Source organism: Martes martes, assembly GCF_963455335.1.
Source record: "Martes martes genome assembly, chromosome: 5".
Classification (NCBI taxonomy): Eukaryota; Metazoa; Chordata; class Mammalia; order Carnivora; family Mustelidae; genus Martes; species Martes martes.
In genome coordinates, this window is record NC_137892.1 from 150,294,053 (window position 1) to 150,320,753 (window position 26,701).

At 35.2% G+C, this 26,701-nt stretch overlaps 1 protein-coding gene across 1 annotated transcript in view; it reads left to right on the forward strand.

Annotated features, from left to right (window-relative positions):
* CDH18 (cadherin 18) overlaps positions 1-26,701 on the forward strand; it is a gene marked incomplete at both ends in the record, with an annotated part of 317,410 nt that overhangs the window by 188,719 nt on the left and 101,990 nt on the right. The window contains one exon of the mRNA XM_080804279.1: positions 12,626-12,793. Within this exon, the coding sequence (XP_080660405.1) occupies positions 12,626-12,793 (168 nt within the window). The remainder of the gene's footprint in view (positions 1-12,625; positions 12,794-26,701) is intronic.

Sequence of the window (26,701 nt, forward strand, 5' to 3'; positions counted from 1 at the left end):
AAAACAGGCCAACCCTTTCCTATAGACTCTATAAGGTTAATTCCTTGAGATAATGCCACTGTAGCATTGGGATTTTTTTTTTTTTTTTTTAAGCATTAGGATTTTAATGTCAGGAAATTCTGGGTTATATTTCAAGGTTTGCAAGTTTCTGGTCTGGGGAGAGTGACTTTAGCTTTGAGCTTTTTCTTCTCATTGAGTATATGGGCAAAATATATGAGATATATAGCTAAAGGGAGTGCCTGAGTCACAGTCCATACTCAAAACACGTGAATTCTCCTTCCTTTTCTCCTCAGGAGAAATAAAGTGCTTCACCATCAATTTTAATGGTAGGAAGAGAAAAAATATAGAGGAGGAAAAATTGAATCTTCCTACTAAAGCATAAAAATGTCTTCCTTCATGAATTTATGGTTGTAATTCCATGAGTCATAGCTTGAAGCTAAATATGTTGAGGGTTTCTATTTGTTTTTCTTTTAATTCTGGGAAACCATGGTTTTATAGAATATTATATATTTTTCTTTAAAAATAAAATCAATTATATAACAAAAACATAAATAAAACCTAAAGTAATCTATTACCCACTGGAACTTTAGAGTCTCAGATGTGCTAAATGTAGCTGTAGAGATAACCTCATCTGCTCAGCCACAGTCAGTAATAACATCGGACAAGTAGTGAAGCTTAGTCGCACTTTCCACAGGGGCAGCAACAGAGCTATTCAAACTTTCAGTCACTTGAGGAACAACACAAATATTCAGAGTATTTTAATCACTGAGTACCTAATCTCTACTTTTCTGCCACAATCATTTTCCAATAAATCCAGTTTTCTTTATACAGCTATGCACATTCTATACCCTTACTTTTGTTCTCATCAGATCCCCTTTGCAGGGATATCCTATTTCTCCATTCATGCTTCCATAATCTACAAATATTCTATTTATAATATGTAATATTATACAAAATAAATAATAGTATTCTAATAGTCTATTTTATTTTATCCTAACGTATAGTACACTCTTCCATCAAAGTCATCCATTTTTATAACTATGACCTCTGATATCTGGGTTTTGTTGAACATTTAATAAAATATATTTTCTGTATTACTTAATTTCCCAGATTTATATATATACCTCCCTATCAGTAAATACCCTAATCATAAAATTCTAATGCTATAAACTCTGCCCTATATGTTTCTGTATCCCACATTTTATATAGAACAGAAACACGTTCAGCATACATTGAATTGGTGATGAATGAAGAAACTATATTTCTGGAGCTGTGTTGCTGATAAATACATATAGATTTAATACCTAAATGTTTTTGCTTTCAATATAAACAAGAGCTTATGGAAACCACATATCCTTACCAAGTCAGTAGGGAAAATTCAGAATATGTAGCTGAATAGATATAGTGTATGATACACCAAATATTGAAACAAACAGCTTTTGAATAGCTAACATAATGTATCTTCCAGATACCTAGTACACCACAGTCAGGCAGTTGGAAAGTTGAATTTTTACTGCCAAGATTTTAAGTGTTATCATGTAGAAAATGAATAATGAAACTTCTGAATATTTCGAAATCTCTCAGTGTTCATATTATTTTAAAGAAATATCTTCCAATGAAATATGAGCATGTTGAGGACAGATATCTTGTCTTCTCAACTCTAGATGGTTATCTCAAGTTTGAGCATTCATGAGAATCACAGAAGGAGCTGACACTTTGACCCACTCCCCCATATTCTAATTCAATAGATCAAAAGTGACTTCCTTAAATTTGCATGCTAATTGGCACTCCATGTGATTTTGATATTAGGTGGCCCTTGTGACCCGTTAGAGAAATACAGGGGATTCCTGAATATTTTAATATATATTACATACTGATATTCTAGGCTTTAAATGAATGTATGAGTAATCGAGTAAATTAAAAAGGAAACATGAGAAAGAGTCAAAGTGTATATAGTAGTTTAGACCTGGAGGAAAGCATGCCCATTTCTCTTGTAAATGCATATGTGGACCTTGCATGTTTCTGTAGGAAGCTGAATGTGTACGTTTGTTTATTCGTTCTAACCTTTAGGAATTTTATTTTGCTGTCTTGTGTAGTAGTATCTAAGGAACTCGATTTGTACATTTCCATCTTAAAATCTTTTTAGTGGCTAAAAATGCAAGAACACATTTTGGAGGATATATTGCTCTATGTGACTCTCGTCAATCAGGGAAGAAAACATATGCTAAGCCAGTGAGCCAGGTTCAACAAGTCATGCTTATAAACACAGATGAGGTTTCAACGTTATGAACTTGTATTCAGCAGAGAGTAATTCCCATTTACAGGCCCCTACATATCAAGGTGATTGGTAAGCAGTAGTCAGAAGGTAATTTGCAGGCAGTGGGGCACCTGCAATCGTTTATCAGGAAGGTAATAAGAAACAAAACAAAATGATACAAGGGTAACCGCATCCTGTCGATTCACCCCAGCTACACAAGAGAATAAGAGGCAACATTTCCAGTTAAAATTTTTGAAGTAAACATTGCTAGTGAAACTTATCCAACAAACATTCAGAATATGACATTACCGGTTACCTAGCATGTTTTTAATAAAAAAAAAAAAAAAGCCAACAAAATAAAACAAACAATGAAATAAAACAAACAATGAAATAATTTTAAGTAATTAATTTAACTTCTCTGTATTTTTTTCTTTAAAATTTACTTAGGGGTACCTGGGTGGCTCAAATATTTGACTGTCTGCCTTTGGCATGGGTCATGATCCTAGGGTCCTGGGATCCAGCCCTACATGGGTCTTCTGGCTCAGCAGGGAGCCTGCTTCTCCCTCTCTCTCTGTCTCTCTCCCTGCTTATGCTCTCTCTCTCTGTATCTCTCTGTCTCAAATGAATAAATAAAACAGAAATCTTAAAAAAAAATTACTTAAAGACCATGTGGAAGGACTTTTTTTTAATCAAGTATATTTGGAAGGCAAAAGTAAGTTATAGTACAATCACTGGGTAGATGGATACATGGCAGAAAGGGTCAAACATCTTTTCTTACTTGGACTGTGCAAATGTAGTTTATCCAAGCCTTGTACATGACTTTAGGCTTCACAGTTTGAAAAATGAACATTACCACTGTATATTTGTTGCCTGTGTACATGTGTGTATCCCCATATGTATATTCAATTATTAGCATGAAAAGATGGAGATAAAAAGTAAAGAAATGTATAAATACATAGTGACAGCACTTCCATCTTCTAAGTTTTGTCTTTTCAAACTATGGCCTATACCCACTTGCACTGGACTCACGTGAAGGAGTTGTTATGGCTGTTGGAGTGGTCATTAAGACCTCCAGTTGACCTACAAGCTGAACCCAGGCAATAAGAGACTCCTCATCTCCTCCCTTGAGCTTGGAATATGCTTTCTACCCACTGTTCCCATAGTAGAAGCAGTTTTTAAAGAAAGCAGCCTGAGTGAGCAGTGTGTTGTTGAGACATTCTAGACTGTATATATGACTGAAACCACTTAAGGCCTCTGTATAAACTTTTAGGGAATATTCTGGTGGGTGGGTATGGAGATATACTCATCTTACAGCTTTCCAAGGCCAGTCTTAAATGCAAGTTCCTTTGCTCATTAAAACTGCCACCTAACAGGGGCACCTGGGTGGCTCAGTGGGTTAAGCCTCTGTCTTCGGCTCAGGTCATGATTCTGGGGTCCTGGGATCGAGCCCCACATCGGGCTATCTGCTCAGCAGGGAGCCTGCTTCCTCCTCTCTCTGCCTGCTTCTCTGCCTACTTGTGGTCTCTGTCTGTCAAATAAATAAATTAATTAATTAAAAAAAAAAAAACCTGCCACCTAACAATCTGGAAGGGTCTGCCTCTTTCTTTGGTCTCCATCTATGCGGGACAATTTTTAAAGCATCAATGGACTGAATATTTGTATACCCCCAAAATTTATTATGTTGAAACCCTAACTCCCAAAGTGACAATATTTTGAGATGGGGCCTTTAAAAGGGAATTAGGGTTAGGTTAGTTCGTAAGGGTGGAGCCTTCATGACAGGTTTAGTGGATTTTTAAGAAGAACAAGAGAACCATCGTTCTCTTTTATGCCACTTGGAGACATGGTGAGAAGGCAGATTCCCGCAAACCAGGAAGAGCGCTGTCACCAGGAAACGGACATCTCAATCTTCTCAGACTCTAAAAGGTGTTATACACAACTAATGAATCGTTGAACACTACATCCAAAACTAGTGATGTACTGTATGCCGGCTAATTGAACATAATAATTTTAGAAATGTTAAAAAAAATAAAGGGGCTGACTTTAAAAACAACAAACAAACAAATAAATAATAAATAAGTGTGTGAAATAAATTTCTGTTGTTTGAGCCGCTGAGAATAGGGTATATTTTCATGGCAGCCCTAGCCAACTAATGCAGTAATCAGTTAGAGGTACAAGTGGGCCAGACCCACTCCAAACTACTAAATTAGAGTTTCTGGGGCCTGGGTCCAAGGAATTTACTTTTCAAGATAATCTCAAGGTCATATTGAATCAGAGTCAAGTTTTAAAGCCACTAGCAATACTGGCAAAATTAGGCTGACTTGGGACTCCTGGGTGGCTTTGTCATTTAAGTGCCCGCTTTGGCTCAGGTCATGATCCCAGGGTTCTGGGATAGAGCATTGTGGCAGGCTCCCTGCTCAGGAGGAAATAGGCCTCTCTCTCTCCATCTGCCTCTTTCCAGCTCATCCTCTTGCTCACTCTCACTCCCTCTCTCTCCTTCAAATAAATACAATACTCTAAAAAATGTTTTAAAAAATTAGGCTGACTCAGGAATTGACGATCCAGACTAGAACACTATTTAGAAAGGGAATGCTTTAATAGTTAAGGAAAGACAGGGATATTCTGAAAATGAATTGGGAAAATCAGAATATAAAGTCACTTTATGTAGACAGCTTCATATTTTACTCATATTTAATTTTTTGAAGTAATTTTGTTTAATTTTGTTACTCTTTTCAAATGTAGCTTCCTGGATAAAAGTAGGGGAAAATTGTGTGTGCATGTGAATGCTTATTCAAAATATATACTTAATTCTGTACAAAAGCCAGCTATTGTGCTCAGCATTGAGAATGGAAAGTAAGTCACGATTACTTTTTTAACTTCCTTTTTTTCCCTTTATTTCCTTCTCAAAATATTGGGAAAATATAAATGCCAATGCTTTCCTAACTTCTTTCAACATTTTAAAATATTTTCTTATAAATCTATCAAATCGGAATATTTATTAAAAAAAAAAACTTAATGATTCAGTATCTATGCAAATATTCACCAACACAGACAAATGATTGTTTATCCATGATGATAAAATTACCCAATAATAGATGGACAGAGCAAGAAGAGGTCATGATAATTTTGGCTACTTGGGAGCATGTACACAAGTGTTCTGCAGAGTAAGAGGGACCAAGGAGCAGAAACATTCAGATTTTTTAAAAAAGTCTTGTGATCTTGGACAAGGGGTATTAAATCCTGTTTGACCCAATACTATACATTTGCTTCAAGTAATTGGGTAATACATTAGTATTTTAAACTATAAAATTAGAATGTGTTTTATGTTTTTTTAACCTTAATAATCAATTCATCTGAAACATATTTGCAAAATTTGCTTAAGAAATAATTCATTCACTGATGCCATTTATCATTTACTGCTGAAAAATGCATAATCTGAACGAGGAAAGGCATTCTTCTTTAAAAGTGCTAAGAATCTCTTCTTTGGAAAAGTACATTCCCCGTTTTTAAAAGTTACTGTGTGGCAAACTAAGAATGCAGAGAAATTTCCTCAATTTGGTCAAAATAATCTACAAAATCCCTACAGCTAAAGTCATGTTTAATGTGAGAAATTCAAAGCTTCCCCACTGAGATCAGGAACAAGGAAAGGATGTCCCTTCTTACCACTATTTTACTTTACTTTATTTTATTTATTTTCATCACTCTTTTTTTTAATTTATTTTATTTTTTTAAGAGACAGAGAGATAGAGAGAGAGAGAGAGAGAGAGCTCACCTGTGACCAACCTGGAGATGAGAGGAAGAGGGAGAGGGAGAGAGAGAATCCCAAGCAGGCTCCCTGCCCAGTGCAGAGCAAAATGCGGGACTCAATCTCACAACCCTGAGATCATGACCTGGACTAAAATCAAGAGTTAGATGCTTAACCAAATGAGTCATGCAAACACCCCTTCACCACTCTTTTAGAATCTCATACCAGAAATTCTAGTTAATGTAATAGGATATTTCTTAAGAAATAAAAGCTATGCAGATTAGGAAAGAAGAAATAAAATGATCTCTGCTCACAGATGACAAAATTGTATATGTAGAAAATCCAAAAGAATCAGTAACGAAATGTCCTGGAACCAATAAGTATTATAGCAAGATTTTAGGATGTAAGGTTAATATATAAAAATCAATCACTTACCTATGTACTAACAATGAACAAGTGGAATTTTTTTAGAAACACAATACCATTTAGTCTAGTTTCCCCCGAAAAGAAATACTTAAGTTTAAATCTAACAAAGAGGGTACAATCTTTTTATGAGGAAAACTACAAAATTCAGAGGAAAGAAACAACTAAATAAATGGAGAGATATTTCTTTCTTTTTTTTTTTTTAGATTTTATTTATTTATTTGACAGAGAGGGATCACAAGTAGGCAGAGAGACAGGCAGAGAGAGGGGGAAGCAGGCTCCCCGCTGAGCAGAGAGCCCGATGTGGGACTCGATCCCAGGACCCTGGGATCATGACCTGAGCCGAAGACAGAGGCTTTAATCCACTGAGCCACCCAGGCGCCCCTGGAGAGATATTTCTTATTCCTTGATAGGAAGACTTAACATTTTAAGATGTTCATCTTAAAATGTTAAGTCTTCCTATCAAGATGTCAGTTCTTGGGATGCCTGGGTGGGTTAGTCGTTAAACATCCGCCTTTGAAAGGAAACAAATAGGGATGCCTGGCTGGCTCAGTTGGAGAGATATTTCTTATTCCTTGATAGGAAGACTTAACATTTTAAGATGTTCATCTTAAAATGTTAAGTCTTCCTATCAAGATGTCAGTTCTTGGGATGCCTGGGTGGGTTAGTCGTTAAACATCCGCCTTTGAAAGGAAACAAATAGGGATGCCTGGCTGGCTCAGTTGGTTAAGCAGCTGCCTTCGGCTCAGGTCATGATCCCGGCGTCCTGGGATCGAGTCCCACATCGGGCTCCTTGCTCGGCAGGGAGCCTGCTTCTCCCTCTGCCTCCATCTGCCAGTGCTCACTCTCTCTCTCTGACAAATGAATAAATGAAATCTTTAAAAAAAAAAAAAAAAGAAAGGAAACAAATATGAGAATGAACTTTTGGGACTTCATCAAGATCAAAAGCTTCTGCACAGCAGAGTAACAAAACAGTCAACAAAACAAAGAGGCAACCCATGGAATGGGAGAAGATATTCGCAAATGACACTACAAAGGGCTGATATCCAAGATCTATAAAGAATTCCTCAAATTCAACACACACAAAACAGATAATCACATCAAAAAATGGGCAGAAGACATGAACAGACACTTCGCCATAAAAGACATACAAATGGCTAACAGACACATGAAAAAATGTTCATCATCATTAGCCATCAGGGAGATTCAGATCAAAACTACATTGAGATACCACCTTACACCAGTTAGAATGGCCAAAATCAACAAGACAGTAAACAAAAAGTATTGGAGAGGATATGGAGAAAGGAGAACCCTCTTACACTGTTGGTGGGAATGCAGGTTGGTGCAGCCACTTTGGAAAACAGTGTGGAGATTCCTTAAGAGATTAAAAATAGAGCTTCCTATGACACTGAAATTGCACTACTGGGTATTTACCTCAAAGATACAGTTGTAGTGAAAAGAAGGGACATCTGTACCCCAATGTTCAAAGCAGCAATGACCACAATCGCCGAACTGTGGAAAGAGCCGAGATGCTCTTCAACAGACAAATAGATAAAGAAGATATGGTCCATATATACAACGGAGTATTATGCTTCCATCAGAAAGGATGAATACCCAACTTCTGTATCAACATGGACAAGACTGGAGGAGATTATGCTGAGTGAAATAAGTCAAGCAGAGAGAGTCAATTAGCACATGGTTTCACTTACTTGTGGAGCTTGAAGAATAACACAGAGGACATTGGGAAAAGGAGAGAAGTGAGTTGGGGGAAATCAGAGGAGGAGACAAACAATGAGAGATTGTGAACACTGAGAAACAAACCGAGGGTTTTGGAGGGGAAGAGGGTGGGGGGTTGCATGAGCCTAGTGGTGGGTATTAAGGAGGGCACATATTGCATGGAGCACTGCGTGTGCTGCATAAACAATCAATCTTGGAACAATGAAAAAGAAAAAAAAAAACAGTGATCTATAAATTTACAATAGGTATCTTTCATTATATATAAATTATACATTTATAAAGTTGATTGAAAAAAAAAAGGGGGGTGCCTGGGTGGCTCAGTGAGTTAAAGCCTCTGCCTTCGGCTCAGGTCACGATCCCAGGGTCCTGGGATCAAGCCACGCATCGGGCTCTCTGCTCAGCGGGGAGCCTGCTTCCTCCTCTCTCTCTGCCTGCTTCTCTGCCTACTTGCGATCTTTGTCTGTCAAATAAATAAATAAAATCTTCAAAAAAAAAAAAAAAGAATGCCACATAAACACAGAGGTTAGTTTATGTGGTTCCCAAAGATTTATGTGCAAAATATTCTCTAAATCAAATCCTATTTTTAAAGTTTTCAAATAGAGCACATTTTGTAAGCTAAAAATTAAAGAAATAAATAAATAAGTTTGCCTTTGGCTCAGGTCATGATCCCAGAGTCCTGGGACCTAGCCCTCATTGGGCTCCCCACTCAGCAGGAAGCCTGCTTCTCCCTCTCCCCCACCCCTGCTTATATTCTCTCTCTGACTGTCTCTCCCTCTCTGTCACATAAATAAATGAAATCTTTCAAAAAAAAAAAAAAGATGCTGGTCCTAATTTTATCTATAGATTTGATGGAATACCAATCAAAATCCAAGAAAGTTATTTCATGAGTAATGACAAACTGATTCTAAAATTTATATGCAGAGACAAAGACCCAGAACTGCCAACACAATATTTAAGAAGAACAAAGTTGGAAGACTGACACTATCTGACCTCAAGACTTATTACATAGCTGTAGTAATCAAGACGGTGTGGTGTTGATGAAAGAACAGATAAACACATAAATGGTATAGAATAAAGAGCCCAGAAATTGACCCTCATATATATAGGCAACTAATCTTTGACAAAGGAGCAAGCATAACACAATGGGAAATAAATCTTTCCAACAAATGATGTTAATATGAATTAATATCTTATCCAGAAAAAAGATGACAGAAACATTATACCCTTAAAAAGAAAGTAACTCAAAATGGATCAAAGACCTAAATGTAAAACAAAAATCTCTGAAATTCCTACAAGGTCACATAGGAGAAAATCTAGATGACCTTGGCTATGGCAATGATGTTTTAAATATAACACCAAAGACATGAACTGTGAAAGGAATTGTTAATCTGGACTCCAAAAAAAATTTTTTTTTTTAAATTCTACACTGTGAATGATATTGTCAAGAGAAAAAAGAGATAAGTCATATCCTGGCAGAAAACATTTGAAAACAACAAATCTGATAAAGGACTATTATCTAAAATATACAACAACCCTGAAAACTCAAAAATAAGAAAACAAATAAGCCAATTTAAACACTGGACAAGAGACCTAACAGACACCTCACCAAAGAAGACATATAAATGAGGTTCAATGTGGGTTTACCAGTTACAACAAATGTGCCATTCTGATGCAGGGTATCGATAGTGGGGGAGCTGTGTGTGTGTACTGCGGAGAAGGAATAGGGAGAGAGTGCATGGTAACTGTACTTTCTTCTCAATTTTGCTGTGGACCTAAACTGCTCTAAAAAAGTCTATTTAGAAGGAAAAAAAAAAAAGTTACTGTGCATCAGCTGTGTTCTAGGCTTCCCCACTTACAAGCATCTGGGCAGTGTGTTAGAAGGAGATTATTATATACTGGGATCATATCCCTATGGCAATTTGACAGACCATTTTTCACTTACCTGGGTGCCTTCTAAGCACATCCCCAGAACCATCCTGAAGAGAACTGTGAGTTGAAACGGGTTCTTAGATAATCATTTCTGAGAAGTACGTGTCAACTCTGGACATACTATTTTCTTTCCATAAGAAAATTGCACTGACAAGTTTCTTCTCCCTTTGTGTCAGATGTAGCTGTATTATAAAAGAAGGGGCATAATGGCAATGGAATGAAATTACTGAAATTCATACTATAAAATAGGGCTTATGCCGATTTCTCTTCTCTGATTCTCTTTAATGAATAACCCTCAGATTATATAAATATATCTATCATTCACTTTGTAATGATTGATTTTACTGTTATATTTTTATATTCCACAAATAACACATAAATGGTTTCATTGTAAAACATTATCCTGGACAATAACCTCAAACTCCTGCACACTAGAGGCAAGTCCCAATTATAATGTATTCTTTTTAGAACATCTTTATTTTTTTTTCAAATGTAAGAAAGTATACGTTTCTTTCATTAAATATTTTCATAAATTCTTAGCTTTTCGTTTCTGCATCAATTCAATTCCTTCTTTGTAAGTATTGTATGTGATAAAACATTGTTCTTTTTAATAAGAATGCTTGAGGCTTTCCCGTATGCATGAATTAGATGAATCATTTATTACCATATTATTATAATTTCTTTTGATAAGAATAATTTTCATTTTTATTTAGCTTTAGGAAAATTTTCCTGAACTCCTTCAATTAAAAATTCACAAATATTGAAAGTTGTGGGATTGCTTTTCCTGGTTCCTGAGGCTCTCATCTCAACGTCGTTACACATACAATCTATGTGGTAAAACAAAAACGCTGCTTCAGTGTTCTATGTTCAAACTGGCTTACTAATCCTTTCCACTTCTAAAAGACTATTTTTAACTTGAAAATGCAACCCTATTTTCTCTCATTATGTCAATATACTGTCTGTAAGAGTGTTTGTTAAAATCTGTAGTTAGCAGTTATTGTAATTGGCAGTGTCCTATGAATTGCACTGCTAACTACACAATTGTTTACTTGAGGCCATTGGTGCCTTTCTCAAAAAGTGACATGATACATGGGGACCTGGGTGGCTCAGTAGGTTCAGCCTCTGACTTTGGCTTGGATTATGATCTCAAGGTACTGGAATCTCATGATCTCAGGGTCCTGGGTTAGAGTCCTATGTTAAGCTGTGAGTTAACAGTGGAGAGTCTCCTTGTCTCTCTCCTTCTGCCCTTCCCCGTACCTGGGCTTGCTCGCACTCTCTCACTCTCTCCCAAATAAATAAATAAATAAATAATTTTTTTTTTTAAAAAAGGTGACATGATCCAAATATACATATATTTGGGTGGCTCAGTCGTTAAGTGTCTGCCTTCAGCTCAGGTCATGATCCCAGGGTACTGGGATTGAATCCCACCCACATCAGGCTCCCTGCTTAGCGGGAAGCCTGCTTCTCCTTCTCCCACTCCCCCTGCTTGTGTTCCCTCTCTAGCTGTGTCTCTCTCTGTCAAATAAATAAATAAAAATCTTTATAAAAAATAAAAAGTTAAAAGGTACTAATAAAATGTTGACCTATATCTGGAGTAGCAAATATGTTTATATTATATATTTATATACATGTATAATATAATTATAAATACATATATGTACATATGTATTTATTATAATATAGGTCATCTACATGAGAACTTTTTTTTTATAACACAGTTAATAGTCCTTGACCCTCTGGAAAATGTGTTTCAGTTTTTAAATTTAAGGCTCTATTGACAAAGCTATATGATTTATATGTACCTATGTTTGAAACAAATGGGGATATAACACATAACATTTTTTTATATCTTTATTGAATCCAAGCACTAGTTCATAAAAAGGTACCTTTAATGTCTCTTTTGGCACTATGAAATCAAGAATGTGACTTTTACATGGGATTTTTGGAATCAATTTCATCACTTTGTTTTGCTTATGTACTTAGATCTAGTTCTTATTGTAACTGTATTTCCTGATAAAAATAGGGACTTTCTTAGTCTTGATAAGTGTTAAAATGACTCCTGCCTACAACATTTGTTCAAGTACACACAATTCTTGAATGTTTTCCGTTATCAAACTCTGACAACTCTATGTAGGAAGCTATATGTAAATTGTTCTGTAGGGAGGAAAATTAACCTCTTCTCAAATCATCTCATCTGACACTTGTGAGGAGCACAATTTGTGAAATATTTAGTAATCCAGCAGAGGAACAAGCTTGGGCTGTGCAGCTGCCCTCCGAGGCGCCCCAAGAAACACAAAGAAATGGACATCTTAACTGCTGTGAGTAGAATGGTTTGGGACCTGTGGTTTTAAATAAAGGATTCGATGAGATAGTTTTAGTAACATTTTAAAGGTACATTTGTTTCAGAAAACTGGCTTGCTCAAGAAAGTATTTCGTTTAAAAATGCACTTCTTAAAACAGAAAGAAAAAAGATATATCTGTGCTGTTTCTCATTTAACATGTAATCCATATTGCTTTCTTTAAAATATGTATTACAGGAGTTATTAGAACCGCCTTACATAATATGGATAGAGAAGCCAGAGAACACTATTCAGTGGTCATTCAAGCCAAAGACATGGCTGGGCAAGTTGGAGGGCTTTCTGGATCGACAACGGTCAACATCACCCTGACTGATGTCAACGACAACCCCCCACGGTTTCCTCAGAGTATGTATCGGATTCTTATGATATACATTTATCACTCTTCATTTGCATACAACAAAATGAAATACTTACGGATATGATGTCATGTTACTGTTAAATGAGGATATTTTGTGTTTGTGCTATATGGTTTCCCTTCTATACATGAGAGTAGAGAAATCACTCAGCTTATTGTCTCCTGAACCTGGTGGATAATTGCCACCATGTTTAAAAAATATGTGTTTCAGTTGGCATTACAGTTAAATATTAAAAATGATAGAGTGGTACTAAGTACCACTAAGTATATCTTACATTTGCTAGAGCAGTTATGTATTACTAAGATATACAGGGAGATACCCAAAATACATTCTGATGGTAACATTCTTCTCTTGGAAAAAAAAAAAATGCATATGTGTTTTTGGTGACTGAAATTGAAAAAATAACACATTCATGTTAAGAATGAATGCTCTCCACACCCCCATACCCACCCCCCACACATACACGTGCATACACAAAGCATCCCACAGCAAGGTGCAGCTAATACAATAAAGTGGGAAACCCTTTGAGTGGGGGGCCACAAATTTTCAGGCAATACAAGGGGAGAAGATGTCAGTTTTGTGAGTGTGAAAAAAATGGTGTTTATGACATCCTCAGAATGGGAAAAATATATTTTAGTATTTCTAATGTGGCAGAAATTGTGGATGACATTTTATAGAATAGCCTTTAATTAAGATAATAAAAATCTTGTAGGGGTGCTATCCCTCATGTCCTTTTGACACATGACGTTTAAAACTGCAATAAAGTAGACACCTGGTATGTCAATACAGGCTCTTCACAAGTTTGTGTGATATGTCTTCCCCCACTGGAATACTACCTGTCCCCAAAACATAATAACTTTTCACATTCTTAATTCAACCAGAATTTCCCATACTTACATTTCTCTGTTTAAAAGTCTTGTTATAATTTTCCCTGAAATTTTGCAGGATTAAAAGTTAATGAATTCTTGTGTTCTGTTATGTGGCACTTTCATGTTACATTTCTTTCCTTAGGTACATATGACTTCTACTACTGTAAGTCTCTCTAAGTAAGAATGATACTTAAATTGTCTATGTAACCTTAAGTGTTCAGATCGGTGTCCAGCCCTTCATAAATGATGGCTAGATGAATGAATGAATGAGTTAATGAGCTGAATTTAAATACTCTTTCAAACTACCATTGTTAAAAGATATACAAGTCAAGTTCATAGTTAGGTAGCATCAATTTAAAATATTGTTTCTGGAGATGGGGTGCCTGGGTGGCACAGTTGGTTCAGGATTCAACACTTAGTTTCGGCTCAGGTCCTGATCTCAGGGTCATGAGACTGAGCCCCACATTGGGCTCGGCTCTCAGCGTGGATTTTGCTTGAGATTCTCTCTCCTTTTGCCCCTGCCCCCCTCTCTAAAATAAATACATTTTTAAAAAATATATATTTGTTCTAGAGATAGATTATGTGACCTGATTTATTCATGTGGCCTTTGCTCTATGAAAAAGGTAGATTTATAATAAATCATAAATAAGTTCACATTACATTAAACCACAAAATTCAATTTTGTAATTTTACAAATTACAGTGCATTTTTGAATTTATTTTATCACTTAGTTCACAAAACATGCATATATACATATACTACTCTACAAGTGCTTTTCTTTAATAGGATAAAGACACTAAAGTTCAAAGATTTTTTTTTAATTTAATGAATAATGCTAAGCTCAATTGAACATAAACTTTATTACAGTTTACAAAGGCAACTTGTCTACCTTATTTTCAAGTGGATACTATCACTGCTATTTTATTTTTTTATTTTATTTATTTTTAAAGATTTTATTTTATTTATTTATTTGACAGACAAAGATCACAAGTAGACAGAGAGGCAGGCAGAGAGAGAGGGGGAAGCAGGCTCCCTGCTGAGCAGAAAGCCCGATGAGGGGCTCGATCCCAGGACCCTGGGACCATGACCCGAGCCGAAGGCAGAGGCTTATCCCACTGAGCCACCCAGGCACCCCTATCACTGCTATTTTAAAGATATAGATTAATATTACAGCTCTGAATAGAATGAAGCTTAAGGGATACACTACAAACATTCAATAAATGCTTGGTCATGATGCAGATTGAATCTCTTATTCTCTCTGTCCCTCCTTCTCTCTATAAACTAATTTTTTAAACTTAGGAGTCCATTGAAGTTGATTTTAAAAATCAACAAAAAAAACTGTGCTTGTGCTAAATATGGAGAAATGATTCCTAATTTTATTTTTTGATTAATAACAGTGTTATTGTTGAAACATCAGTTTATGGTGAAAACTATTGTTTTACCTGACGAAGAAACAGAATAAATGTACATTCTCTGAGTGAACTCCACATATCTAAGGAGGCTACCTTTCTTCAGTCAGGAGTAGTCTACGCAGAATGATGGGCAGATGCAAACCCTGCCACTCTGTGAGATGTGCTTAGAGTTTTGAAACGGAGTCATTGCACACTTGGAACCTCCCATTTTGACTTGCTTAAAAGATACTTTATACTCAAATTGCGTTAAATACAATGAAACTTTGAGAATAATTAGTGTCACCTTGACAAGAGTGACTTGCAGTAAATTATTTTTTAATTTACCTCTAAGCATCATAACTCATCAAATGGCTACATATATAATGGGAAACTGTAACTGCTTGGAGAAAAAAAAAGATATATTATGAGAACTTATGCTCAGGAAACACCATGAAATCAATGAATCTACACAATTCAACTTATTTAAAGATTATATCCTGTCATCAAATGGATCCAGTAGTTTGTTTCTTTTAAGATGTGATATTTTCACACACCTCCTTCTGACTTCTTTCTCATTTCACCTGAATCAAAGACTCATTGTTTTTACACCACTATTGTGATTAACTCTAGTAAAAACATCTGCACACAATACTTTGCAAAAATATTCCTTCAAAGCATTTTTTCCTTTTTTATTTTTTCTGTTAACCTTCCATTCTCTGAGGAAATGAATCGGTTTGTTATATCTTGTACTTTAAGATTATCACTGTATTTTAAAATTTGGAATAAATTGACTCTAAGTGTTTGAAAACTAGGGAATGAACTAAACTGATAATTTCCTTTATGGAGACTTTACACTAGGTAGTTGCCAACGCAGTGGCTTAGGATGCAAGGTTAATAAAGATCCAGGCTGAGGCAGGCTGCCTGTCACTGTCGGGAAGGCAGAGGGCAGAATAGAGACCAGTTGGTACGTGCCCAACTGAGAGGACGGCCACTGCTCAATTACACATAATGCATTCTTGTGTCCAGGTCAATGTTAAGAAAGGGAGACCCTTACAAGGTGCAGAGTGAAAGAACAAATCAACCCTTCTGTGGCTTGAGTATTTACTCAAAGGACACAAGCAATGCCCAGTTCTCCTTAACAGAAAATTCGTGGGCTGTAAAATTCCTCAATATTAGTCCTTCGTTGAAAGGAATGTATCCCATTTCTTAAGATTCTTGCAATGTCCTTTTCTGGTTTTACTATGTTATAGTTACCTTGCACTTATTGCTTAATTTATTTTTAGGTAGGTTAAAAAGTCACTGACCTCCATTATTTTCTATAAATAATATGCACATAAAATCAATAACTTACATGAAAATTCATAAAGCAGACTTTCTGTACTCTTAAGTGAAAGGATCTGTATTTTTACAATTGCCTTTGACTAAGTAAGAATGAATAATCCAAATTGGGAAAGGAAAAAAAAAAAAAACCCGCTTGTCAAATAATCACCATAAAATGGTAAGAACTTGATTACTTAAAAAACTTACCCCAAGAACTTGAAGTGGTTGCAAAATTGTATGTCATTGAACAGTTTTAGTTCTCTTGTGACTAGAGATGATATAATGCTGTGGAATATTTGAAGGATTAAGGCATAAAAGTTCAATAGATGGCAGTATTTTCTATAATATTAAGAGTTAGAGATGTTTACCTGACTTGAGTAAATGTTAATGTTGGTGAAAAGTAAAATATCACTGATGAATATATTGATAATGTTATGATTTTGTTGATAGCAAAATATTTTAGAGGAAAGACCATATTTTCAAATTACTATTTACCTTTTCATGAAAAGAAATCTAAATAGCATATCATATATTCAGCATTAATGTTTTATTTAAAACAGGAATTGAAAGAAACAAAACAACAAAGCTTCTCCTTTGATCAATCAAAATGTGAAGTATGTTTTAATTACCAGCAAGTTGACATTTCTCTAGTGTACTTCAATAATGATATCTAGTTCATTTTTTCTTTTTTCTTCAAGTGTTTACTTAAATTCCAGTTAGTTAGCCTACACTGTAATATTATTTTCATGTGTAGAATTCAGTGATTCATCACTTACACGCTCCATCCAGTGCTCATCACAAATGCCCTCCTTAATGACCATACCCATTTAGCTCAACCCCTGCCCACCGCACCACCAGCAACCCTCAGTTCTCTATCGTTAAAGAGTCTGTTTTATGGTTTGCCTTTCTTTCTCTCTCTCTCTCTCTATGCTCATCTGGTTTTTTTTTTTCCCCTTAAATTTCACATATGAGTGAAATCTTTATGGTATTTGTTTTTCTCTGACTTACTTCACTTAACATAGTACTCTCTACTTCCATCCGCATCATTGCAAATGGCAAGATTTCTTTCTCTCTCTTTTTTTTGACTAATATTCCATTGTGTGTGTGTGTGTGTGTGTGTGTGTGTGTGTGTGTGTACCACTTTATCCATACATCGGTCCATCACTTGATGGACATTTGGCTCTTTTCATAATTGGCTAATGTTGATAATGCTGCTATAAACATTGGGGTGCATGTGTCTCTTTGAATCTTTTTTTTTTATCCTTTGGATAAATACCTAGTAGGACAATTGCTGGATTATAGGGTAGCTCTATTTTTACATTTATAGGTACCTCCTTACTGTTTTCTAGAGTGGTTGCAGCAGTTTGCATTCCCACCAACAGTTTAAGAGGCTTCCCCTTTCTCTGCATCCTCCCCAACATCTGTTTTTCCCTGTGTTGTAAATTTTAGCCATTGTGACAGGTAGGAGATAATATCATTTTAGTCTGGTTACAGGTATATATTTTGAAACTTGCTGGGGGTTTTTCTGAATGTCAGTGTGTATTTCATTGAGATAGTGTCCTTATGTACTTTAGGAGAAGATAAATTCTGCAGCTTCATAGTTAGTTTTCTACATATGTAAATTAGTTCAAGTTTATTCCTTGTGCCGTTCAACTTTCTATATCTATACAGAATTTTTGTTTGTCAACTATTGAGAGATATATGTGAATGTATCCGACCATTTCACTGGATTTTTCTATTTATCCTTTTATTTACTTTAGTTTTGGATTTTCTTAGATATAATTTGAAATCGTGTTACTGGATGCACACAGATTTAAGGCAAGATGTATTCCTCTTGGATTGAAAAAGTTTCATTGTGGAACATCTATCTAATAATCATCTATAACTTAAAGTCCATTTTATCTGTAATATAACTGTACCAATTTCTAAAAAATTTTTGATTAATGGTTAGATGGTATAATGCTTCCCATCATTTTACCTTCAAAGTGTATTCTTTTTATTTTTTAAAAGTTTTATATGAGCCACTAAACTAAGTTTCTGTTGTTATTATTATTATTTTTAATTTTAATCTGGTTTCACAATATCTATTGTTTATTTTGATTTAATGTATTTATAATTTTTTAAATTGTAAATTTTCCTTTTATTCTTCTTACATTCTTTGAATTAGCAATGTATTTCACTGTCTTCATTTTATCCCTCAGTAATAATTTATTTTATTTCTTTTTTTCTTTAGTATTTATTTGAAATACTATAATTTATTTTATTTCACCTTAAATTATAATTTTATCATTTGAAACAAATGGAACAACTTTAAAATTGTTTAACCCATTGCATTGATTTTTTTTTTTGCTATTTTGACATCTTATATATTAAACCCTACATAAAATTGTCATTATTTTTGTAGTGTTAAGTAGTAAATAATAATTTTTAAGTCAATAATTTATCCCTTTTGGTGATATTTCTTCTTTCCTGCATTGCTGTGTTTCCAAAGGAAATTCTAAATTTTCTTAAAATATCCCTTCCTGCCATTCCTTTTAGTACTGGTCTGCTGTCATTGAATTCTTTTCTTTTTTTTTTTTTTTTTTTAACTTGTAATTTTTCTTACTTTTTTTAGAGGGCATTTTCATAGGGAGTAGAATTCTGGTTTAAAGGCTTCTTATTTTAGTAATAAATGACACAATTTAATTGTCAGCTGACCACCATGTTATCTGTTGAAAATCAGTTATCAGTGTTATTGTTATTGCTTTGCTGTAGATTAGTTTATTCTACTTTAATGGATCTTATTTTAATATTTTAATTTGTATTTGATGTTTAAGAGTTTAACTATGGTGCTCCTAAGAAGTACATACTTAAAAAAAAAATCTGCTTTTCAGTTATAAGGAATTTTTAGGCTATCTTTTGTCAGTGCTAGAAAATTTTGGTCATCGGTTATTCAAATATTTCTTTTGTTTTGTTTTTCGCTTCTAGTGGTTGTGCAAAAGCATGCATGCTAGGTCTTTTAGCTGTGTACCATAAATCTATTATTCTTTTTCTGCATGTTTACTTATTATTTTTGTCTCTCCTTTAACCTGGAAATTTAATATTGACTTATATTCTAGTATAATAATCTTCTTTTCCACTGTGTTTATTCTCTAATAACTAGTCTATTAAACCTATTATGTACACACTTCAGCATTAAAATATTTCAGTTCTATTATTTTCACTTGACTTATTAAATATACATTATTGGTATCTGCTAAAATCCTCTATTTTTTTCTATGGTTCTTAAATATTAATTATGATCATTTCAAAACTCTTTTCTAAGAATTCTAACATCATCATCATATCTGGGTATTTTTACTGATCGTGTTTCCTTTTGGTTTTGGTAATTTCCCAATTAGAAGTCTGTTTTGGAATTAGGGACTGAAGATTATGTACAAACACTTACAGAAGTCCCTGCCTATGTCATCTTCCTCCAGAGTTATTTTCTTATAGATATATGGAATTTCATTTACTTAAATTAGTTAGATTTTCTTAGAACTGCTTTGTTTCATTTCCCCTTATTCCTGGGAAGTAGCTCTTATTCCTAAACACAAAATTTTCTCTAGTATCAGCTGAAGCATTAACTAGTACTGACTCCTAGTGTCTCCTGGCTTCTGAAATCTCTGGTAGCTCTTTTCTCTTCCAGCTTTGCTTTGTCTCGGTTTCTTGGAGTCTCCATATATACACATGTTGTATATGTATCTGCAATTATCACAGGAATATTGCTTCACATTTTTGGGACTATTTCTCTGTTGTTTCTTCTTTCCATGCCTTTGTTCTTTTTTGTGTGACTGTGCCAGCCCTGAACCCCAACCTCTGTCTCAACAAACTAATTGTTGCCTGGATTATTTCCCCTAGCACTGAATATTTTAAAAAATACCCTGAGTCATGGTCAATATAAAGACTCATATTGTTGGGGCGCCTGGGTGGCCCAGTCAGTTAAGTGTCTGCCTTTGGCTCAGGTCATGATCTTAGGGTCCTGGTATCCAACCTGGAGTCTGGCTCCTGGCTCAGCGGGAGCCTGCTTTTCCCTGCCCACCCCCCACTCATCTCTCTCTCTCTCTCAAGTAAATAAATAAAATCTTTTAAAAATATATATTGTTTTTCTTACTTTCTCTGAAGGATCGTGTCTTGGGGCACCTGAGTGGCTCAACTGTTAAGCGTCTGTCTTTGGCTCAGGTCTTGATCACAAGGTCCTGGGATCCAGCCCTTGTGTCAGTCTCCCTGCTCAGCAGGGTATCTACTTCTCCCACTCTGTCAGCCTGCTGCCCCACCTCTTGTGCTCTCTCTCTTTACCTCTGTCAAATAAATAAATGAAATCTTAAAAAAAAAAAAAAAAAAGGATCATATCTCATCCAGGCCTTTTTACATTGAATACTCTCTAGTGACTTGCAATAGCCATGGTATGTTACTGTCCAGCTTCTGTAGCTATCTGCCGAATACCTATCACTTCACCGTCTTGATTGGAATCACCAACCCACTGAAGTTGAAGTTGAAAGAACGTGGATGATACATGAATAGTATGTCAATTTGATATCCGGTACGGTTAGATTGAAAGTATAAATTCAAAGGAAAGCTGGATGTCTCAAATTAACTGTAAAACTTGCAAGTTATCGGTCTATTAGAGGTATTTTCATTCTGCTTTGTAGATACATAACATGTTTATTTAATGTCATGAGATTTAGTATATAAAATAAGAATAATTGAAAATTATTTTATGTTTATCCCATTAAACAGGATACACATAATTTTAGAGCATATTTTTCAAATAAGGGAATAGCTATAAATAAATAAGGACATGACATTCTTTTAATTTTAAAGTTGAGTATTTTGAAATAATTTTAGATTATCTATTTAGTGACTAGCCAGTTATAAAATGTCAATCATTGTATGATTTGTTTTTGATCTATTTGGCTGTATGCTATGGCAAAGATATAGATTGATTCCTTTGCTTACCTGTTTTGTGTGGATATGCATGCTTTGCTAATAAGCATAAATTTCTTAGGAATTTTATAATTGTTACTAATTAGTCTTACAAATTGTTTTTTTTAAATTCTTCACAAAATGCTGAAGAAAAGTAAGAATGATCTTCAATTAGAACTTATAAGTTTACACAGTTTCTCACACATTTATGTGTTATGTTTATGAAGAAAGTGAGCGAATGCTAAAAAAAAAAAAAGTAGCCCACTTTACTCGTGCTTTGAAGAAAAATTTCTTAGAGGATAATCAGCTTTGTAGCAATGCATGTTGACATATTGTAACAGCAAATGTGTTAGGGTAAGCAATTTTATTTTATCTTTTTAAATTTTTTAGGTAAGCAATTCCAGAGTGCAGTAGAATACTAATATAGGACAATTGCCCTTTTAATGTGTGACATTGTAATGTGCATTCAGATGACTATAGAATTAGTCATACTATATTTATATAGTAAAAACATTGCAGCCAGGGATTAACATGATGATTAATGATAGATATTTAATACAAGTTTTTTAGATACAGGAAAATGCCAGATTCCTTGGGATTTTTCCTTTCTAATTCGAGATATTTCCAATGTAAACTGCATCTGCTGTGTAAAGCAGTTTAAAGTAGAGATGTAGAAACTTTCTGGTTAATCATTTTTTTAATTTTTTTATTTATTTTCAGCGTAACAGTATTCATTGTTTTTTCACCACACCCAGTGCTCCATGCAATCTGTGCCCTCCCTAATACCCACCACCTGGTTCTTATCTGTAATGTCAGACACCCTGGAGAAGTCAGATATCAGAGCCTAACCACTTACATGTCAGTCATCCTTCCCCCAGAATCATCTATAAATAAATATTTATCTTATATCAATAGTCATTTTTCCAAGTAAATACTATGAATGTAAGGAAAATATTAATAGTCAAAATAAATACAATTATCAAATTGATTATAGCTTTTGTAGCCTGGGACCTAAGGTTAATTGTAGGGAATGACTTATTTACTGATCTGGCAAAGTTACTAAAGCAAATAAACAAGGTCTTTTAAAAACCAATTAGAATCAATATCATCTTTGGGGGCGGTAGTGTATTACAAGGAGTAAGCTTCAATAAACAAATGCCATTGATCTTTCTCACCAAGTCTTACTTTCTTAAATGTACTTCATCTAATCATTAGCAGTCCATGGATACAATCTAAGAAATTATGTGAAAGGATCACATTGTGATGGCATATGAAATTATAGTTCATTCAGAAAGAGAAACATGAAATAATATTTGTATCTTTCTGCCACACAAAATTATGTAGTCTGAAAACCAAAATGGATAATTACAGCACTGTTTAAAGATGTGTTTGAAACTTGATAATAAGATAAAATACAACTTAGAAATTTCTCATGTACGTTGAAGCTAAAAAAGAAAAAAAAATACTTTATTGATATACTACAATAACTTGGTACCTGAACTTGTATAATACACAATGCACCACCTCATATCTCAGCAATTCCCAACCTTACAGCCAGGCATTTAAATCATAATTATTTCAATATAGTTAACTTTTCGAAATAAGAGAAAATTCTACCTTGAAATATGTCCAAGCATCAAAATGCTATAGATCCTATAGTAGACAGTTGGTATAAAAGACATTTCACTTAGGGGGAAAAAATTCTCTTCACACATTGTCTAATTTTTTCCATGACAGTTATCTAATTTGGGATGCCTGGGTGGCTCAGTGGGTTAAGCATCTGCCTTTAGCTCAGGCCGTGATCCCAGGATCCTGGGATTGAGTCTCACATTGGGCTCCTGTTCAGCAGGGTGCCTACTTCTCCCTCTGCCTGCCTCTCTCTCTCTGACAATAAATAAAATCTTAGAAAAAAAACAAGCAGTAAACTAGACTAGAGGTTTTCAAGAATAAGTGTAGACATTAAGCCTTAGACAAATAATCATAAGAAATCTCAAATGTGGTGGAAAAATATTATCATCTAGATGTGTTATGGTGAAGTTTAGAATTTGAAAAATGAAAAGAAAGGAATTTTACACTCTGTGGGATTCTCATTGACAATAATGGAGGACAGACGACAATAGAAACTTGGCCTCAAATTTGATGAGAAGATGAAATATAACTATAACTCTAGAAATCTTAAACCTGTTAAATTGCATTAAAAATGAAGATGTAATAAAAACATATGTTAAAACAAAAATAATGAGTTCACTGTTCAAAGAACATCTTTGGAAAACTGCTTAAGATGTATGTCTTCTATTGCAATCATTCATAACATTCATCCCCATTTGACTTATTTCCCTAGAAAATTCTGTTTGGAATAGACTTTTACTGACTTTTTCTCATCTTGATGTCCTCTTAACAGCCCTGGTATATTCAATTATTTGTTCACAGTTATCCATTCTCTCTCTGCCTTCGACATACTTTCCTATAAGTAGAAAATATTTTCCCATTAAATTTAGGATAAGCTAGTTAATTTGCTTTGGTCAATGACATGTGAAATGTCATGGTTTGAATCACATCTGAGTAGAAACCTTAATGAGCTTGAAGCTTTGACTCTATTTATTTATTTATTTATTTATTTTGTTTCTAAGATTTTATTTATCTACTTGAGAGAGAGAGTGAGAGAGAGAGAGCATGAGATGGAGGAGGGTTAGAGGGAGAAGCAGACTCCCTGCTGATCAGGGAGCTTGGTGAGGGACTTGATCCCCGGACTCCAGGATCATGACCTGAGCCGAAGGCAGTTGCCTAACCAACTGAGCCACCCAGGTGCCCTGGCTCAGTTTCTCTTGTTCTTGGCCTCCAGTCTGAGAAGAACATAAGTTAGAAAAAAGATACTCCTTTAGTCTACTGAGAAAGCATTGGTGCTTAATGGAGATAAGCACATCAGAGCCCAACAGAGCTTCACCAAGCCAGAGTTCTTACATAATGCAAGAAGAAACAATGTTTGTGATTTTGAATTATTGAGACAGAATTTATTTCCTAATGCAACAGAAATTGACTAATAAAATGATTATGCACTCTATGTTGTATTTCTAGAAGCAAGTTTCTGTCACCACCACACCAAAACAACAAATTATGCAGAATTATGTTTGAAGAAGAAAATAGTATGAAGTGAACCTTATAGGATGTTAGAAAATGACTGTGTTCTGCTTTGGTAAACATTTTCATGGGATAATTTGGAAGGTAGAAAATATAGCTAATGAACCTCATGGCTTTAAGAGAAGAGGTTTTAGGAAAGAATGTCTGTAGTGTGAGTTGATTGCTATATGCTGCATTTGATAAGACACTACCAAGAGATGAACTCAGAAAAAAAAAATATATATATATACACATATATATGTGTGTGTGTGTGTGTGTGTGTATGTGTGTGTGTGTGTGTGTGTGTATATATATATATATATATATGTGTGTGTATATATATATATCTTCTCTAATAGACATTAAAGGGGGGAGGAAGAAACCAAAAATTTCATGACTTTCAGGGCCAAAAATACAAATTTAAAGGATTTATACAAGTAAGTTAGCCTCAGAGCCTTAGGGACAGAAATCCTTATAACGACCGCACAGAATAGTTACTGAATTACCATGAGCCACTAACATTCTTTTCCTTTCAAATAAGGCCCTTATTTTTATTATTTTGTCCTTATTTATCCCTGCTTTTATGTTGAATTTGTGGTGAGCAAATAATTTGTCCTTCTAATTCAGTGGCCTCTGGATCAAACTCTGATGTGACTGTATCCATGATTTTGAAATTCCAGGCTGGTTTCATAGTTTAAAGAGATTTGGGGGTGGAAGCCGATAAATGGGTTTCATCTATAAGAGTCGCACAGATATTTGTGACTGGAGGATGAACTATGAAAGATTGTATTGTTTGTTCCTAATTGTTAGCTCCTTCCCCTCTTTCATCATGTTTTCCTGTAGGTAGCAAATATGTCCCTGCTTTAACTCTGTGCTTTGACAATGACTTTGGCCTACAGAATTGGCCATGTTTAAGCAGAAGCTTTCTATTTTCATGATCTTGCCGCTTCCCGATGGTTGCTTTTTCAGGTCATATTCTGGAATGAAAATTCCCTTGGAATTGAGCCTATCCCAACAGAGTGATAGTTTAATCATATTTTTCTTCGTGTGTGTGTGTATGTGTATGTGTGTGTGTGTGTGTTGTTTGTGTGCACACAAAAAAGGTGGTTTTTATTAAATCACCAGGACAGGACCCTTGGGCAGAAAGAGCTACACTGGGATTATGGGGAGTGACTGATTTTATAATTTTTAGTTAGTGAGGGTTAGGAATGGCTTAGGTCTGTAAGGAATTTGCAAGCAAGGTTTCCAGGACCTTGCAGGGCTAGCTGCTGTTAAGATGAAGTCATTTACTACTATCTAGTAAAACTTCAGTCATGAGACATTCAGATGTGTATCAGCGGGCCATATGTTTGGAGTATGATTGCTAACATGTATCTTGTAGGAGTAGCAATAAAGGAAATTTCCAAAGGGATTTTGATATGTTAAGGAAGACTTACAGGTTCCTGGAGGTCAGGCTAATGTCAAGCTAAGGTTGCTTTTGCCTCTAGCAAAGTATTAACATGAAGGCAGTTAAGTTCCCTGAGGAAGGTCACTGCCTGCCTCAAGTATCTGTCAATGGGCTGCTTTTTATAAGGAAATTTAATATTTTTCTACATTTCTTTTGACTTTGTTCTCCACATCATTCTCCCATGAAGAAGTCTGACCCTTAAATCTTTAAGGTTGCTGAGGGTGGGATGTCTTATCTTCTGTAATTTCTTCCTGCTGAATGAGGGGTGTAGCGATGTCTCTATGGGTCAACATAGGTCAGTTGGAGACTTACCTACAGAAATTACAAAAGGCAGAGGCCGCTAAATCCAAAGGAGACCACGTGTATGAATCTCCCTACGTAGAAAGGATCATCAGTCAGTGTGAAGTCATGGCATTTAAGGAATCTCAGCACCACGTAATGAGACATGGGAGAAAAGAGCAACACAAGATTAGAATAACAAAAAGAGGGGCACCTGGGTGGCTCAGTGGGTTAAGCTTCTACTTTCAGCTCAGGTCATGATCCTGGGGTCTGGGGATTAAGCTCCATATTGGGCCCTCTGCCCAGCAAGGAGTATGCTTTTCTTTCTCCCTCTGCCTCTCCCTCTTCTCATGCTTGCTCTCTCTCGTGGTGCTTGCCCTCCCTTTCTCTCTCTCTCAGATAAATAAATCTTAAAAAAAAAAAAAAAAAAAAGGAACAACATAAAGAAAAAGAAGCCCAAATAAGAGTCCTTTGGTAGGGGCACCTGGGTGGCTCAGTGGGTTAAAGCCTCTGCCTTCGGCTCAGGTCAT